The sequence below is a fragment of the Symphodus melops genome, assembly GCF_947650265.1.
Source record: "Symphodus melops genome assembly, chromosome: 6".
Taxonomy (NCBI): Eukaryota; Metazoa; Chordata; class Actinopteri; order Labriformes; family Labridae; genus Symphodus; species Symphodus melops.
Window position 1 is genome coordinate 17,436,950 of NC_136696.1, and position 15,990 is coordinate 17,452,939.

General features: G+C 42.6%; 1 protein-coding gene across 2 annotated transcripts in view; it reads right to left on the minus strand.

The window, feature by feature from the left end:
- Window positions 1-15,990, minus strand: part of tln2b (talin 2b) — a 73,815-nt gene that overhangs the window by 17,748 nt on the left and 40,077 nt on the right. The window contains exons 12-37 of one of the 2 annotated variants that reach the window (XM_079346148.1): window positions 15,875-15,951; window positions 14,663-14,846; window positions 14,130-14,243; window positions 13,698-13,806; window positions 13,060-13,268; window positions 12,729-12,827; window positions 12,089-12,256; window positions 11,434-11,728; window positions 10,172-10,338; window positions 9,210-9,338; window positions 7,522-7,635; window positions 7,249-7,362; window positions 7,005-7,139; window positions 6,681-6,809; window positions 6,465-6,567; window positions 5,040-5,248; window positions 4,503-4,622; window positions 4,173-4,370; window positions 3,496-3,635; window positions 2,792-2,885; window positions 2,390-2,479; window positions 2,166-2,288; window positions 1,447-1,590; window positions 1,087-1,248; window positions 785-925; window positions 3-184 (exon numbers count right to left, since the gene is read on the minus strand). In XM_079346148.1, the coding sequence (XP_079202274.1) occupies window positions 3-184; window positions 785-925; window positions 1,087-1,248; window positions 1,447-1,590; window positions 2,166-2,288; window positions 2,390-2,479; window positions 2,792-2,885; window positions 3,496-3,635; window positions 4,173-4,370; window positions 4,503-4,622; window positions 5,040-5,248; window positions 6,465-6,567; window positions 6,681-6,809; window positions 7,005-7,139; window positions 7,249-7,362; window positions 7,522-7,635; window positions 9,210-9,338; window positions 10,172-10,338; window positions 11,434-11,728; window positions 12,089-12,256; window positions 12,729-12,827; window positions 13,060-13,268; window positions 13,698-13,806; window positions 14,130-14,243; window positions 14,663-14,846; window positions 15,875-15,951 (3,749 nt within the window). Of the gene's footprint in view, window positions 1-2; window positions 185-784; window positions 926-1,062; window positions 1,249-1,446; window positions 1,591-2,165; window positions 2,289-2,389; window positions 2,480-2,791; window positions 2,886-3,495; window positions 3,636-4,172; window positions 4,371-4,502; window positions 4,623-5,039; window positions 5,249-6,464; window positions 6,568-6,680; window positions 6,810-7,004; window positions 7,140-7,248; window positions 7,363-7,521; window positions 7,636-9,209; window positions 9,339-10,171; window positions 10,339-11,433; window positions 11,729-12,088; window positions 12,257-12,728; window positions 12,828-13,059; window positions 13,269-13,697; window positions 13,807-14,129; window positions 14,244-14,662; window positions 14,847-15,874; window positions 15,952-15,990 lie in introns of both variants that reach the window. The other variant, XM_079346147.1, reaches the window with a different exon arrangement.

Sequence of the window (15,990 nt, forward strand, 5' to 3'; positions counted from 1 at the left end):
ACCTGATGGAGGTGATGAGGCTCTTGATGGAGTCAGACACAGTTCTGGAGTGACCAGCTAGTATGGACCATGTGGGAGGATCTTTGGGGTTGAGGACCAGCGACCGGGCCGTTTCTAAAAGGTAAGTGGAGCTGTCGAGCATGGAGCGGGCTGAACGCACAATAGGCTCCTGCGATGCTGAGCCCTGTAGAAATGACAAAAAAGTGAACCCAGGTAAAACAACAGCCCAGGTAACAGAGGCAAAGGGAGCCAAATGGGTATGACAGAGTTGTTAATATTACTTGACTACCTTGGAGAGATCAAAGGTGCCATCAAAGAAGGGGATGAGATTAGAAAGGCAGCTTTACACACATGCAGGAAGAAACACCTTCAGTCTTTATGATCCAAGCCAAAGCCTCCCTCGACAATTAGATTAACAAGCCGGAGATTAGAGCAGCTGTGCTGAGAGAGTGCAGTTAAACACTGCCCCCTGAAAGATTACAGCCATAAAGCTTTTAGAGGACTGTGTGAGAACTGTTCCGCTCAGATTGAAAATAAAAATCCATCTTTCCCCTCAATTCTTTTCATGACATTAGAAGAAAAACATAAATTGGACCTAAATCCTATTCCCACAATGTTCGCCGTACAAACCTTTTTGTGTCGCCTCGTTTAAAAACTGAAATTGAGTGCAGATGTCACAAACATATTCATTAAGTCCGTCTGCTGAGAAGCTTCAAGATCAGAATCTCTGGGGGGGGGGGGACCTAAACAGAGCATTGAAAGGAACCGGAGAAAAGATGCATACCTCGTTGCTGATCTGAGCTGGGATGCTGGCAAACTCAGGGTTGTTGGCAAAGGTTGACAGGTTTTCTACAGCCTCAAGGAGAGGTGTCGTAGCAACACGGCACCTGTTTCTGTTCTCTTCTGAAAAATCCCCATCTAAAGCCTGATACATAACAACACCATGTTAATAATAATCCCTTTCTGCTATATAGCTGTGAGGGAATGAATCATAAAAGATATACTCAGCTTCTCACAAGATGGAAAAAAAATAAAAAGTGCTATAACAAATTTACACTCAACGTTTTGATCAGTTGGGGAGTTGACCTTGATGGTTTTGACAAGGTTGGCTGTGGTGTTGGCCACCTCTTTGGCTGACTGGACAAATTGTCTCCTTGCCACGGGGTTGGAGGTTTTAGAGGAGGCCAGGCGGCAAGCGTTACAGAGAGCGGAGGTGTGCTTGGCTACTATTGTTGCTGCTGACAAGACCTGACAAGAGGACACAAAAAAAAAAAAAAAAAAAAAAACAGAGACAGAGCTTTATAAAGTGAAGCATTCTGGGTAGGTGTTTAGAGTAAAATATTTACTACACTCTGGTCAAATGAACGTTTTCAAAGCTAATGAGCCAGCTAATGGCACAATCCCCATATGGCAGGGAATGATCAAGCCATGCGTGGACTTTCTTACCTGTGAGGGACTACTGGCTGGGTCCACCAGGTTCTGACAGGCCATCTGTATGGCCTGATGAGCCCTTGCAAACTGGATTGGATCCACCAGCCCCTCATGGCCCGACTGACTATTAGGATCAGAGACACCTACAAGATAAGAAGCCTACAAGGACGGGAAAGAAAAACATTGGAATATTAAGGTATTATTTAGCCATTGGACTGGTTTGTCTTTTATTCAAGATGATTTGGTCTACAGACAAGCTCGCATCCCCCTGTCTGACACAAACACACATCAGCATGATAAGAAACCAACGAAAAATAAATATTTTATAGACCGTACACAGCAGGGATATTTTTTTGAGGGAACCATGGATCTGTCAGGTTGTGCCCTTTCACAGACAAAGACACTAAATGTTTCATGGAGGTGTGGATGTTATTTTTTCAGCTTTAGGATACAAGTCTTTAAAACCTACAATGACACCTGACTTATCTTGCATCACTGTCAAAGGTCCTTTTAAGTCCTCAGTGTTACATTTCTATGCAACCCATGACATAAATGTATTTGAATTCATGTTCAGAGGCTTTTAGTATCCTTCAGTTTTTTTCTCTGTAATGATGAGCTGTTTCATATCAAAACAAACAGAAAATAGAGAAAATTGAGTGCAGAAGACCCTATGGCTAATGTGAGAGCAGGCACATGCTGTCTCAGAATGATTTAGTACCATGCTGTGTTCTCACCTGTCCTGCAGCCTCTGTCAGTCCACACAGAGCTTTGGATGCTACACCCACACTCTCCCCGAAGGCTAACACAGCTCCTGTCTTACAGTGTTGAGAAATGCCCGCCATAGACTCTCCCAGGACCTACCAAAAAAAAAAAAAAGGGGAAACATTTTGTATAAATTAGTTCTTCAGTTGCCTACTGGTGAAAAACGTTCAAGCAAATATTGTTTGAAAGTCTGTACCTTTGAATTCTCCATGACGCTCTCGATGCAGTCAAAGTAGGAGAGTTCGTTGACAGGCTCATTTGGATTATCTAAGAGTCCTCTGACAGCCTGAACATAGACAGAAATAATTATTTACTGAGCCTTTCATTTGTTTACAACTTGAACAGCGACTTTAGATTTTAAAATACGGAAACACTACCCTATGTAAACGTAAAGCACGAGAGGAAAGCCTTTAATGTTCATTGATATATTTATTTTTTGTCATTTTTTTCTTGAACGTCGGCTCCAGTATGCAAATGCCTACATGCTCAACGAGGGTCCCTCAAGTTGTAACTCTTGTTTGCTCTAAATTTAATGTGCATCCACAATGAAGGCTCTGTGGAAATCTATGTGTTGTTCAGTGTATCTGAGAACGGCTACCTCCAACTCCCTCAAGGCGTTGTCACACTCTTTCTGTCCTGCTGCTTGCTGCGAACAGATCGTGATCAGCTGGTTAATACTCTCTGTCACCGCCCTGAAACACACAGAAAGCCACACAGGCTCTTTAGCTCTCACATGTGTCCTCTTGCAAGCACACACACACACACACACACACACACACACACACACACACACACACACACACACACACACACACACACACACACACACACACACACACACACACACGCTGGGCTCGCTCACATCGACTCTCACATGCTTTCAGCTCCACTATTCAAGCATGGCACTGCTGGCCTCTCACTGCGGTGGGCTCACACACGCACACAGGAGAGCTGAGATTGTCTCGAGTTTATGTTCAGCCTTGCTGAGCACAGACAGGCTCAAGCCAAGGCTTCCATCTTCCTAATTAGACAGAGAGAAGTCAGTCAGGCCCAAAGCCCTGCGGGACCAGCTGCTTGGCTTCTCACTAGGAGGAGGTTTCATACTCCCTCTAGCAATGCCTCACAGTCACAGCTTAGGAAAGGCATGTAGAAGTTTGAGTTTGATGTTTTATAACTTTGTAGAGGCATATTTTTGTCAGAATGGTTCAGGTAACCAACAGGTCACTGCCAGACGTATTTTGTATCAAAAAACGAGTGAGGAGCGTGTCAGATATAAATCAGGTGCTATGCATCTTATCGCACCTTGCTGCCACAGCTAGAAGATTCTTAGCGTTGGCTGCTCCTGGATCCACAGACAGAGACTTGGCAGCCAGAAGCAACTTACTGGATGCCATGGAGATGTTTTTCAGATTACCAATCACTTGGATCTGGTCGTCCTTACTCTACAAAGGCAAGAAAGAAAAAAAAAAGGGGGGGGGGGGGGGGAATGCATTCAAATACATATCCAGTGTAAATATTAGCAACAGCTTTAGATGAATAAAGGATTCTACAGGCGGTATTTCATGTGTCCCTGCCAGCTACATTTCGTTCCTCTCTCTGCAGGCCTCTTTGATTCTGATTAAAGCTCAGGTGTCACGCTACATCAAATCCAATCCCAGATGATCTTTCCAAATTAATGAGCAAAATAACCAGAACAAGAACGTCACACCATCTCATTACATCTGACTGTGTTGGTGCTCATTGGGGACAATCATTTACGTAAGTGAATTTGATGAAAAAGTCAAATTAACAGATGACTTAAATGGCATTAGCAAATAAATCAACAAAAATAAGAGCTTGTCCAATCAGCATTAAAGACATATGTTTGTCCATACATGGTGTGTATGTCCCTCTTTATGATGTAAATCAACGATCACAGTTGTCCACCACTGATCGGATTCAATGGACTATGGAGGGGTTTGTATGATCGTCAAACCTACTTGGGTGTGTCCTGCCATTTCAATGCCAGCATCCAGGAACTCATCAAAGTCTTGGCTGAACTTCCCTGAGGCCGCAGCCAGCTGGCTGCTCGTACCGCGAGAGGAGTGGACGACCTCGCCTGCAGAGTGGTTGAGTTCAGCTGCGGTGTGGTTCAGACCGGTCTGGGCCTCCTGGAATGTCTTACTGCTGGGAGGGAGCTTCAAAGGCAAGATACACATCATGTAGGCCAGACTGTAGTGCACATCAAATATGATCCTGTTCATTTGTGTTTAATTCTAATTACATATGCACAACAACAAATACTCAAGAAAAGCCCGATCAGGACTCACAATGTCCACCAGCAGCTTTTTACTGGCCTCTCCGATGCTCCTGAGGGCCATGTCAACATCCTTTTGGCCTGGCAGGCAATTCACACAATTATTCAGGGAGTGTGACACTGCTTTGGCCACCTGAAACACAACACAACACTCTGTCAATGGACAACCATTAGTCATTCCAACAATGTCCAATATAATATACAATCCCAGAGCAAAGCTATAATGGGCAAAATATCGCAGATGCAAATTGGGCTCACTTCAGTGCACATTCACTAATTTATGCTGCTGTCACAGATATATGTCAAACAATGTATTTTCCCCTGAAGGGCTGCAGGACAATGAGCAGTTTTACTCCTGCTCCCCTGAGAGAGAGAGAGAGAGAGAGAGAGAGAGAGAGAGAGAGAGAGAGAGAGAGAGAGAGAGAACAAATACCAAATAGCAACACTTAGAGGAGATGATGTTTTTACAAAGACGTAGAGGAGAGAGATGGAGGGTGGGGCTCAGAGGAACAATGTGACTGCCTTGGGGGTACACGTGCGGTTAAGTTACCTGTGCCAGTCTCTGCTGACTCTCAGCATCCCCTGGATGAACCAGGGCCTGATGGGCTTCATGGATTAGCATAGCTGAGCCCTCCATGACGTACTGAGCTGAGTCCAGCATCGCAGCTGCAGCCTGAGGCTCCCTGGTGCTGGCTGCAACTCCTCTGGCTGCTTGAGCCAACGTCCGTAAAGCCTGCGCTGTTTCTCTGGCAGCCACACCTGCAAACAGAATAGAACTAAGTATAGATAAAGTAACTGATTTTCATACCTGAAAACACCAGCTGCATAAATATGGAGTATTACACAAAGCAGCCAATAAAATCGACCCACATTAGCATATTTAGTTGCTATTGGTATCGGCTAATTTCATCGCAGATACGCACCAACGTTATTAGATATATTCAGTTGAATATCATATCCTTTGAGTTTCATTGGTGATGTACAAACATTCCCAGTTACTTTCCAGTTGAGGGACCATCTTGTCTTCCTTTTACTGCATATTTTCCATAAGTCCATGACATGTGTATTTTAAGCATTAATGCAATGTGTATTTCTATCTCTACAGATCAAACATAGATCTAAGAAAAAGATAACAGCCGATGTATTCGAACAGATTTTAAAATACTGGTACCATGCCCAAAAATCTGCTATCAGTCCGGCCCTGTTACTGTACACATTCAAAAATATCCTGCGTCCTGATGTGATGACACTGGAGTGTATTTAAAGTAAATAATGTTTTTGTTCAAATCTGAACTGACACACTCTCACACAGGTATGTGTAATTCAAGCTGCTGATATAGTTATGATAGTATTGTTTAAATGAGCTGGAAGAAGCTCACTGTTCCACACAGAGAACAAACTGTAATCGTTAGATGCCCTCATTGTTTAAAGAGATGAGTTAATATAAAAAATACATTGCTCCTCATTGGAGGTGCTCTGAACATAATTTGTACATGGAGCTGACGAGAAAAAGGGGCAAATTGCTTCAAATTGCATTAAGCAGTCAAGTGGAGCCATTCGCTGATGGAATTTTAAATCCAGTGAAAATAAGATTAATGAGTAGTGAACAGCACAGTGAGCCACGGCACAAAGAACTGTTTGAAAGCATTCATTGTAAGAAATACCTTCCCTTATCTGTCTTCGTCTCTCCTCACCTGACATCACAACCTGAGCCAAAGTTTGTGCCAAAACAGTTAAGCCATGCAGGATTCAAGGGTGTTTAGTTTAAGGAAAAAATGACAGCACAAATATGATGTTCATCACATCCTCTGCCTGCTTTTTCCTCACATTCTGGCTTGGCAATTACTTTTTTAATGAAATTACAGTCTGCAACCTTTTCATTTTTTCCATTTTAAATAAGACAATATTACCTATATATATCTATACACATGTATTTATTCAGTTAGAACTTCTAACTCGAATACATTTGGCTTACCTGTATAATGTTCATTGCCCTGCGCAGCACACGTGAGCAGCTGGGCCATGGAGGAGCCCACAGCCTTAGATGTGCTTCCTAAATCTTGAGCACACTTCTCCAGCTTTTTCAAAACCAGACAAACAAATTACAGATTACATTTATAATTAAAAAAAAAATAAAAATCCTCATGGGTGCAGTAATATGTTTCAACAGTAACATTTGCAGTGCACTGACTGTTTCCCCAGGAAGAGGTTTGAGCTGGCTGTCGATGACAGACATCTTGGCATCCTGAAGCTCACTCTTGAGAGTCTGAACAGTTTTGAGGGCTGAGTCGATCTCCAGAGGACCACAGGCATCATGAGCCTTCAAATCACACACACAAATAATCATATACACCTGTTACACCACAGGAGCAGCCTGCTGTATATGCTGCGCTTGATATCTCTGAAGGGGATCAAAGCGCTGGGCTTATCTACATTTAACAAGAGAAGGGAATGAATCTCCTTCATTCATTGGATTAATCTTGCTATATCCGATACTTTTTTTTTGTATAGATACCTTCTGGGTTGCAGTCCTGAGCTCTGCCAGGCAGGTAGCCAAATTCTTAGCACACTGGCCCAGTTGCATAGCAGCAGCCTGGTCAGCCACTGTTGGGACTGCTGACTTTGCTGAAGTCACCATCTTACTTCCAGGCTGGAACAATTATGGCAGAGAAGCAAACAAAAACAAAACAAAATTCATTTTCTGGGTGCTTCGCTAAAGATGTCATAGTAGTTATCTGTGTGGTGCTGAAAGTTGTCACCTGTAAGAAGCTCTGGCTGGCCATGATGAGGGCAAGCTGGGCACCAAGCTCCTCGGGTTGGGCCTGGCTGCTCCTCATTCCCTGCACCAACTGGGGAATGCTATCTGCTACAGCCTGCATTGAAACAAACATATCCGTCATGCTTTCTATCCACTTCAGCATTAAAAAAAAAGCACTAAAGAGAAAATGTGATTCCAAAAACAACTAAGCCTTCGTGTGTTGACGTCAACTTAAATTAAAAATGTGTACAGGAGAGAGAGTAGATGACTGTACCTTGCAACTATGCACGAGTTGTTGGTGTGAGACAGTATTTTTGTTCGAGGCAGCAGCATTCTGGGCAGCTGCGATGGTTTGTGTAGCAGCCGCTGCCGCCTGTTTAGCAGCTATCTGTGCAGGAGACACAAATGGGAAACATTTTGGTAAAATAAAAAAAATAATAAAAAAGAGAGAAAAAAGAGAAAGCACCCCCCTGGCTTTGAGTACATTTAGTGTTGTTCTGTGCAGTATTATGTTGTGTTGTTCAGTACCCTACATGAGTGGTTCTTAACTTGTCTAACACCCGGATTTCAGAATTTTTTTTAACCAATCAGATTGGTTTGATGACAGTTCAGACCGTCAGACGGAGAAGGAGAAATGAACCAAACATGTTTAAAAAGCACTTTGTAGTCTTTTTGGCACAATATTTTTTTTTCCAGGCACACATTAACGACCCGCTGAGAACAGCTCCATGACCCACTTCTGGTCCCAACCCACCAGTTGAGAAACACTGCTCTATATCAATATCATATACAGCATATCTAACATCAATTAATTATGAGCAACGTCTCACTTCCTCTCCACAGAACACTGGACGATCTAAGAAGCAACTCTTCCTCATTAATGACATTTCTAGTTATTGTTGCTATAAAACTCAAAAGTTCCCCCCAGTGATTAATACAGTTATCTATCTATCTACTCATTGTTCAATCTTCATACTAAGAGAGCAGCAACATTACTTTCTCTTTGCTATGTTTCCAAAAAGACATGACTAAATATATACCACTCAGCTCACATTAATTCACAGACACAAGGCTAACTTTGAAGTCATGACAGGATTGAAAGCAGTGGAAGAGAGGAGACATTCCTTGTTGAGTGGATGAGGAGGGGAGGATGAGACAAGAAAGTCAGGAAACATGATAACAGTGTACTGACAGGAAAACAAGGCTGAACTGCAAAGTAGAGTTGACATGAAATGTTGAAATAACATTTTCTAACTAATGCAGTGCAACGCTCAGATACGGAATACTCCATTAACTTTCAAAACAACATGATTTATACAGCAGCTAAATAGCAGTGCGGTAGGAGAGAACAGCTGACAATGGGCCTAAATGTGATCATTTTAACATGCACACTAGCAGATCTTTGGTCTTCCATTGCCTCACACATTTCTATCACAGAAAGCAACCACTAGCACCCTTACTGTGACCATCTGAACCAAGAAAGCAGGCTGAAATGTACGTTTGATATCAGGCTGATACCAGTCCTAGGCAGTGCATAGTTTATGGGCTTAAAAAATTGAACATTTAGAGCTGTGGAGGAGAGAGGGGGGCCAGTCATTAGGGGTATACTGATACCAAAGGCTAAACACAGATCTTTACACTTTGATAGTTCACTCACAGTGCTGATGGGATTTAAGGCGCACTCCTACAGGAAAAGAGAAATAACTCTATACTAAATGGGCTGTATTTGAACAAATGGATGTAAAAGCATTCCATTAGAAGCTATCTGGCAGGCTTATTTCTAAACTGTCCATTTATTTCTACCTATTGTCTAAAATATTTAGACTACAGAAAGAAAGATGTGGAAAAGGAATATTTATGTGCCCTCTTTGCCGGTAAAGAGAAACAAGAAGGAACACTGTGTTTGTCTCAAAGTAAAAAAAAAAACACAGAGATGAGAACATGTCGGCTCCAATGACTGACCTCCAGCCTGTTCACCAGTTTTTTCTTTATTGCATTCTGAGCCGCAGCATTCGTGGCTACACGTAGGCCCTCTGCCGCCTCTCTGAGCCTCTGCTGTTGGTCCTCATTCTCTGGGTAGGCAGCCGCCCCCTGAATGCACAAAAAGAGTCATGCATAAACACATCAACACACAGGCAATATGACCATGACACACACAGACAGAATTTAACAAAAGCGATCAGACAACAGCAATGAAAGACGAGCAACTGTGAATATACGTACAGTACAATAGATGCAAATATATATTTAGCTTTGTCTGCTTTCTGACGGTTTCCAGGGAAACCATCAGTGCGAGATTCCCACTTCCTCTCTGACAATGGCAGCGGTGTGGTGATTAATGCATCTCTGATCAAAAAAGCATCTAACGTGCCATGAGCAACATTTCACTTTTCAGTATAGTGTGAGTATTTCACACTGATAATATCCTGCTCGACAGTGCCAGGGGCTTATTAAGAGCCACTGACGCTGCACCCTTTCATTTCGGATGTGAAATCATGCGGGGTTGCGTGCGCGTGCAGTAATGCCAAAATGTGTATACTATCAAATGAGAGCGACACAGTTCAGTTAATCTTTCAACATGGCACAAGAACATCATGGCAGCGCTGATAGAGAGAAATCTATCAACAGTGCTGGATCAAACTGATGGTTTGTAATGTGGTTTAACTAATTAAAAAATAAAGGCGCAATTAAAGAACAAGTAATATAATACTAGCAGAAAGAAATGCAATTTAAGATAAGATATTACTTCATTGATCCCCAAGGAGGAAATTTGGGTGTTGTAGCAGCAATAGAGACATAAAAAAGTCAAAATCAAATAGAACCAATTAGTAATATTAGTAATTCATTTCATAGTTTTTACAATTAAACAACAATACTTTTAAGAATTGTTGTCAAATTGTTGCATTACATTGTTACACTCTCACCTTCGCAGCCTCCACCATCCGAGCCGTGGCGTCAGCCAGGAGTTTGGCGGCAGCCAGAAGTTTCTTGGAGTTGTCGACATCCACTTCTGCCTCTGCATCAGATCTCATGGCATTGACCAAGTCAGAGGTGGCCTGAGCTAACACTCTGGCCTGACGCACCATCTCACCTGTTCACCAAAACAGACGCTCTTTAAGTACATGAAAGGAAGATGTTTTCAAAGATCCATAATTACATACACAAGTCTTAAAAAATGAGACAATCTTTGAAAGATAAATGTACATGTATACTTCAAAACCAAAATAGGTGTCCATTCAGAAATAAAACACTTCTTTGTAGCTTAGTCTTAACAGAAGGTTCAATATTCATCGGAAACGTATTTTTTGTGCTGAAATTGTGATTTGAATGCCTACAAAATAAAGCTACAATAACTAGTTGAGGGAAAATCCTCTGCATCAAGTATTAATATAAAGAAGTCCTTAAAATTCTCTCAGTATCACGTAGCATGGAAATATCTGTATTGTCCTTGTCCTGCAGAATCTCATCATCGCTTTCACCCCCTGACTTTCATAGCTGAAGGTTTCCTGTGAGTCACCCTCTCTTACACAAATAAAAGTCTTTAAAATATATGCAACATCTCCCCACACACCTGCTATAAAAAGCTGTGTTTCCCAAACACCCACCTGCAGCTTGAAATAGCTCACCCAGAGAAGACTGTGTGAGACAATACAGCCAGGTGCTTTACAACCTACATCCAATGGCCATGGGAACCAACCAATACGCTTTCTGTAGAAGGAGCTCTGAAGGCTGAGGTATCGCTACTTTGTTGTTTTTTTTTCTTTTTTCTGTCTGGCTAATTCATGGAAGGTAAAAAGTTTACCCCTCCAAGGTCATGTGTTTCCGTTCAAGTTTCAAAGCCTCCCTGATGCTGATTGAGACCAGATTCAGAGCTCTGTAGTGGTTTTGGATGACATGTTTCCTACAACCCCTTGAGGATTGGCTGGGTTTGGAAATTCTTCAGCCTCATGTCTTAAACCATAACAAACAGAATGAACTTTGAAAAAGTCTCAAAAGATTTTTTAGATCACTAAACACAGACAAAAATATCTTAAGGCCCTTTTGTGCTCTCAAAATATGTCAAGTCAAAGCAGGTATTCATTAAAGATCTCCTGATTCTTTTACTCTTTTGCTTCACTGGAGTAAGGGATTTGGAAGAAACCAAAGAGGAGTCGAACACGTTCACTTGCATTCCTTCTGTACTCACCGGCATCCCCCATGGAGGTGAAAATGTTTTCCGTCACATTCATGATGGTGTCTGTGGCCTGGTCGTACCGTCCGATGGGCTCGCCGCAGCTGGCGTAGTGGCGGACATGCTGCAGCAGGTCGCTGAGGGCTTGGCTCACCACACCAGCTGCCGCCCCTACTTGTTTCAGCAGCTCGCCGTCGTCACTGGCCGAACGGCAAGCCTTAACACAGGTTTCAACAGAGCGGTCCACCAGCTTCCCAGCCTCGACAAGCTGCTCCTGGCACACTGGGGAGCTGATGGTCGGGCTCACCACCTGCGTTACACAAAACCATTGGCTGGAAGTCAGACGGATTACAAGAGCATAAAGCCACCAGGCGGACAACATATATAGTGGGGCTTGTTCCATAGAAAGTACAAGAATACAGACCTTCAAGTAAAACATGCAACTTTCATTGATTCATTTTAGCTAGACAATTCCTCTATTATGTGTAAAATATGATGCAAAGACCTCGTTCTAAGTTAAAGAAAATATTTAAATATAGCACATTTCCATTTATGAGCTCAAATAAAACTAAATTATCCGGGGCCATCACTTTTGTCTGGATGATTTCCGGCCTGCTGGTATGTCCTTTACCAACTCGGTTAGTGCAGTGAGCAAGTTTGAGATCAGTACCTTGGTGCATGCCACCAGCTGTGAGGTGGACAGGGCACACTGAGTGGCAGCTGCGATCACCCGGTTCTGCAGCACGGTGTCCTCGGCCACCTGGGCCACGTTCTTGGCCTTCAGGACCAACATAGCAGCTGCATTGGCCACTGCTTTGGCAAGATTCATCAGCGTGTCCTGCAACATATTAATCAATGTCCTTCACTGAAACGGCGCACAGCTGCGCACATGTGACTGAAGGGAGCATGAGAGTAAATGTTTGCAGCTCCATTTGTTCAGCTGATGAAGTATGAGATGCGAGGCACATAAAATGCACAAGGAACAAGATCAGTGTGACAATAACAGTGATTTAAGCAAGAGACAGAGAGTGATAAGGAATCTAAGGAGCTTTATCAGTTGTATATGTATATAGAATATAATATGTATATAGATTCATGTGGTAGAAAAGACAAACAGAGTTTTCTAATTTTCTGCAAAAGCTCTCCTTCTCACACTTTGTTATATGATACACATTAAGTAACGGTCTAATATTAGAGCCAGAGATGATTATTTCAGCATGTATTGACATTTTTTGAAGGCCTGAGAGTCTGTGTGTGTCTTCCTGTTTGGCCAGCAGTGTCATAGAAACAGTGAGTGGGTGGCGTCCAACCTGGAACTTCTCGTCGGTCTCGCCCTCCCCCATGTGACGGAGCAGGTCCCCGCTGGCCTGTCCGATGCTTCCTGCCGCAGTCAGCACAGTCTGTCTGGGCTGTACAAGAATGACATCATCAGAATCATTACGCAGGCCTGTTCTCTCACACAGAACACACACAGACTCCATGAATGATCTAAAAAGAGACTTATGGATCAATTGTCTTCACTGTGAAGTGGACAAAAACCGGAGGCAGGAGGTTCGATGCCGAATGTGGCTTTTGTGGCTTCAGAGTTCCACGAGGGAGGATGGAATCAAAGCCAGAAAAAATAATCAGTGGGCGTCTCACCTCAGCAGCTGCAGGCTCAACAGATCTGAGCAGATCTGACACAGCTCCTGCCAGCATCCTGGCAGCGCCCATGAGCTTGTGTCCACTGCCCACCTCATCGTCCATTAGTGCTGCAAGGAGCTTGACACCCTTGGACATTTCCGTGAGGTTGGAGGAGATGGTGGTGATTGCGCAGCCCACTGCTGTGTAATCGGTTTCTGTGGGCTCCCCTGCAGAGAAGAGATTGTTGTCATCGCAAGCTTCTGCTCTGCTGTGCGTCTTCATTTTTACACTCGAAATAAACGCATTAACTTGAGTTTCATATATAGAGCATATTGGAAATTAATGAATAACATAGTAGATTACAAATCTGACAAAAGGCTGGAACTTTAATATGTATTTGCAATAAGAAAAACAATGTATAGGAGCCCATTATCAGTAATTCTTAACAAATAGTTGGGAAAGATTTTAGTCAGTCCCACATCGGGGTAGCAATAAGGCAAAGATAAACAAGATCTTCTAATATCACTGCAATTTCCTTTTAAGCCTGGTTCAGCTTAGACTTCATAAGCTTGAATTGTAGTGATGGAAAAAAAATGAAAAATGAAAGTGCTTTATCCTTTGGCTGTGTATGTACTGTATTTCCCCTGAGCACTCACCTGCAGTGAGATTGACCACAGATGCCGTTCCAGCAGTGATGGCATCGACCTGAGAGTGGATTTCATGTTTGGATTCATCCACTTTGTTCTGGACCCAAACTCTGGATGCCTTTTGGTGATGGGAAGAGAAGGAGAGCAATTGGCTTTCATCACAGTGGGTTATTTTCAGCTCTTATAAACATGCAGGATTAAAGGACTCGGCCTGAACAACACCTACAGCTCTGGAAAAAAAAAAGCCTCAGTATTTACAGTCACATCTTACATCTTAATTATATCTGAGATACATGCTGGACAGAACGCAGAGCACAAAAGACAAACTTCAGCAGTTGCTGTAACTGATGTAAGATGTGGAAAAGGAATGCATTCAGCAATGTTTGCCATGTGTCCTCGAATACTTGTAAGAACTATGGAGGATTTGAAAAGGAGACATACCAGGTCATGGCCCAACGGAGGCAGATTATCGACATGTCCCAGGTCAGCCTGAGCCTGCTGCACAGCCTGCATGCTGCTGTTGATGGTCCCCATGAGGGCCTGCTGGGCGTGACTCTGACAACGATAAACTCAGTTTGGAAACGACTCAAAAAAAAAAAAAAAAAGCAATCTAAATATTCAACATGTATCTAAAGAGGCTGTCATACGGTGACTCATTCAGTCAGATTTCTATGAACAGCAGGAGACAGATGGGTATTTAGAGTGAGTGTGGGGGACTTTTTTATTCATATTTTCACAACATTTCATATGATTCAGATCTTTTAATTAAAAATAATGTAAGAATGATGCACTTCAAAATTCCTTTCTAGTAAAAAAAAATTCTTAATTTCAGATAAAAGCAAGGTCTCGTCCCCTTTGATCCACCCAAAGCAGTGTTTAAAACTGCACAGATACACGCTTAATTCAAAGCGATTATAATTACAACATTCTGACACTATGTTGTTGGTACACTATGTCTGCTAGCTTTCACCTACCAGTGGGGGCATGTGTCCTCTGTGCATCTGCCCTGTGGTGATCTGCTGCTGTGCAGAGGGCATCGTGCCCATATTGAAGGTGTCGGGGCCTCCAATAGAACCAGAGCGGATTATACCTGGAAGTGCAACCGAGCCGTGCTCCACTCTACCCACTCGATTAAACTGCTGCTGCAAAATTGTGGATCTAAAAGGAAAGAAAGGGAGATAAAAAGTGCAGATTTAACTTCAGGGTTCCTTCAAATTATCAGATACATTATGAAAACTTCATGTTTTAAAAACGAAATAGTCCCAAATTGCTTTCAGTAATATTTGCATATTGTCTTATGGAGTTGCCTTTTCTTTCTGTTACTCGAGAGTGGTCCTTTTAAATTGTGATCATTGCTCCAGCTGATAACGCAACTGTCACAAAAACTATATCTAAAACGGTTATCACGCTGACAAATGTTCCCACACTGAGTGAGCATTGTCAGAGAAAAACATTGTGCGGAGAGATGTCTGTTTTCATGCCCAGCTCAACAGATGCTCCTGACTCTAATGGTTAATTATGGCTTGTTTAGAGAGGCGGCGATTATGTTTTTGTGCTGAGAACCACAACATGAGTCAACTGGCCCATACGCAGCAGGAATATGATGCCCCATTCTGCCAGAGAGTGCTTTCACCCAGAGCCATGTGGATTTCCAGTGACAACTAATTTTTCAGGCCCTGGTACATCAGCATTACCTTTAATGCATCGATTACAGAGATACATAGGAGCTACAGCACGTACTCAGGTGTGATGGCAAGTGAGAAATGAGATGTACTAAATCAAATAGCTTCAAATGAGGTTGATAACTTCACTTGCATGGTGTCTGTATTTATAAATGTGGGAAATAAGATGATCATTAAGCTTTATCCTGAGGCAGCTTCTGTGTTAAGCAACCAAAAAATACAACAAGGCATTTAGAGCCAAGAGAAATATCAAGAACATCAGTGTTCATCTGTTTCGATAGTTCAAAGTGCTATTTTGTGTTTAATGCTATTATCACTTCTGGTCAAGGTACTAAAATGTGCAGGCAGAGAAATGCGATTACATGCATGATTTAAAACTGAGGTTGAAATTTAAGAAGAATAACTCGACTGCGCTTGTTGAATGGGAATGCTGCAGCCATATCCTGCACTTACTGTGGCTCGGGGAAAGAAAATACAGCAGATAAAAACACGAGTGATGCTCACTTCTTAGGGGACACGGATTCCTCCAGCATGGTGGATTCCTCATCTCCCTCAAGGCCAAAACGGTCCTTACTCTGTTTCTGTTGAATGAAGACGAACAGACATCAAAAATCAGCGAT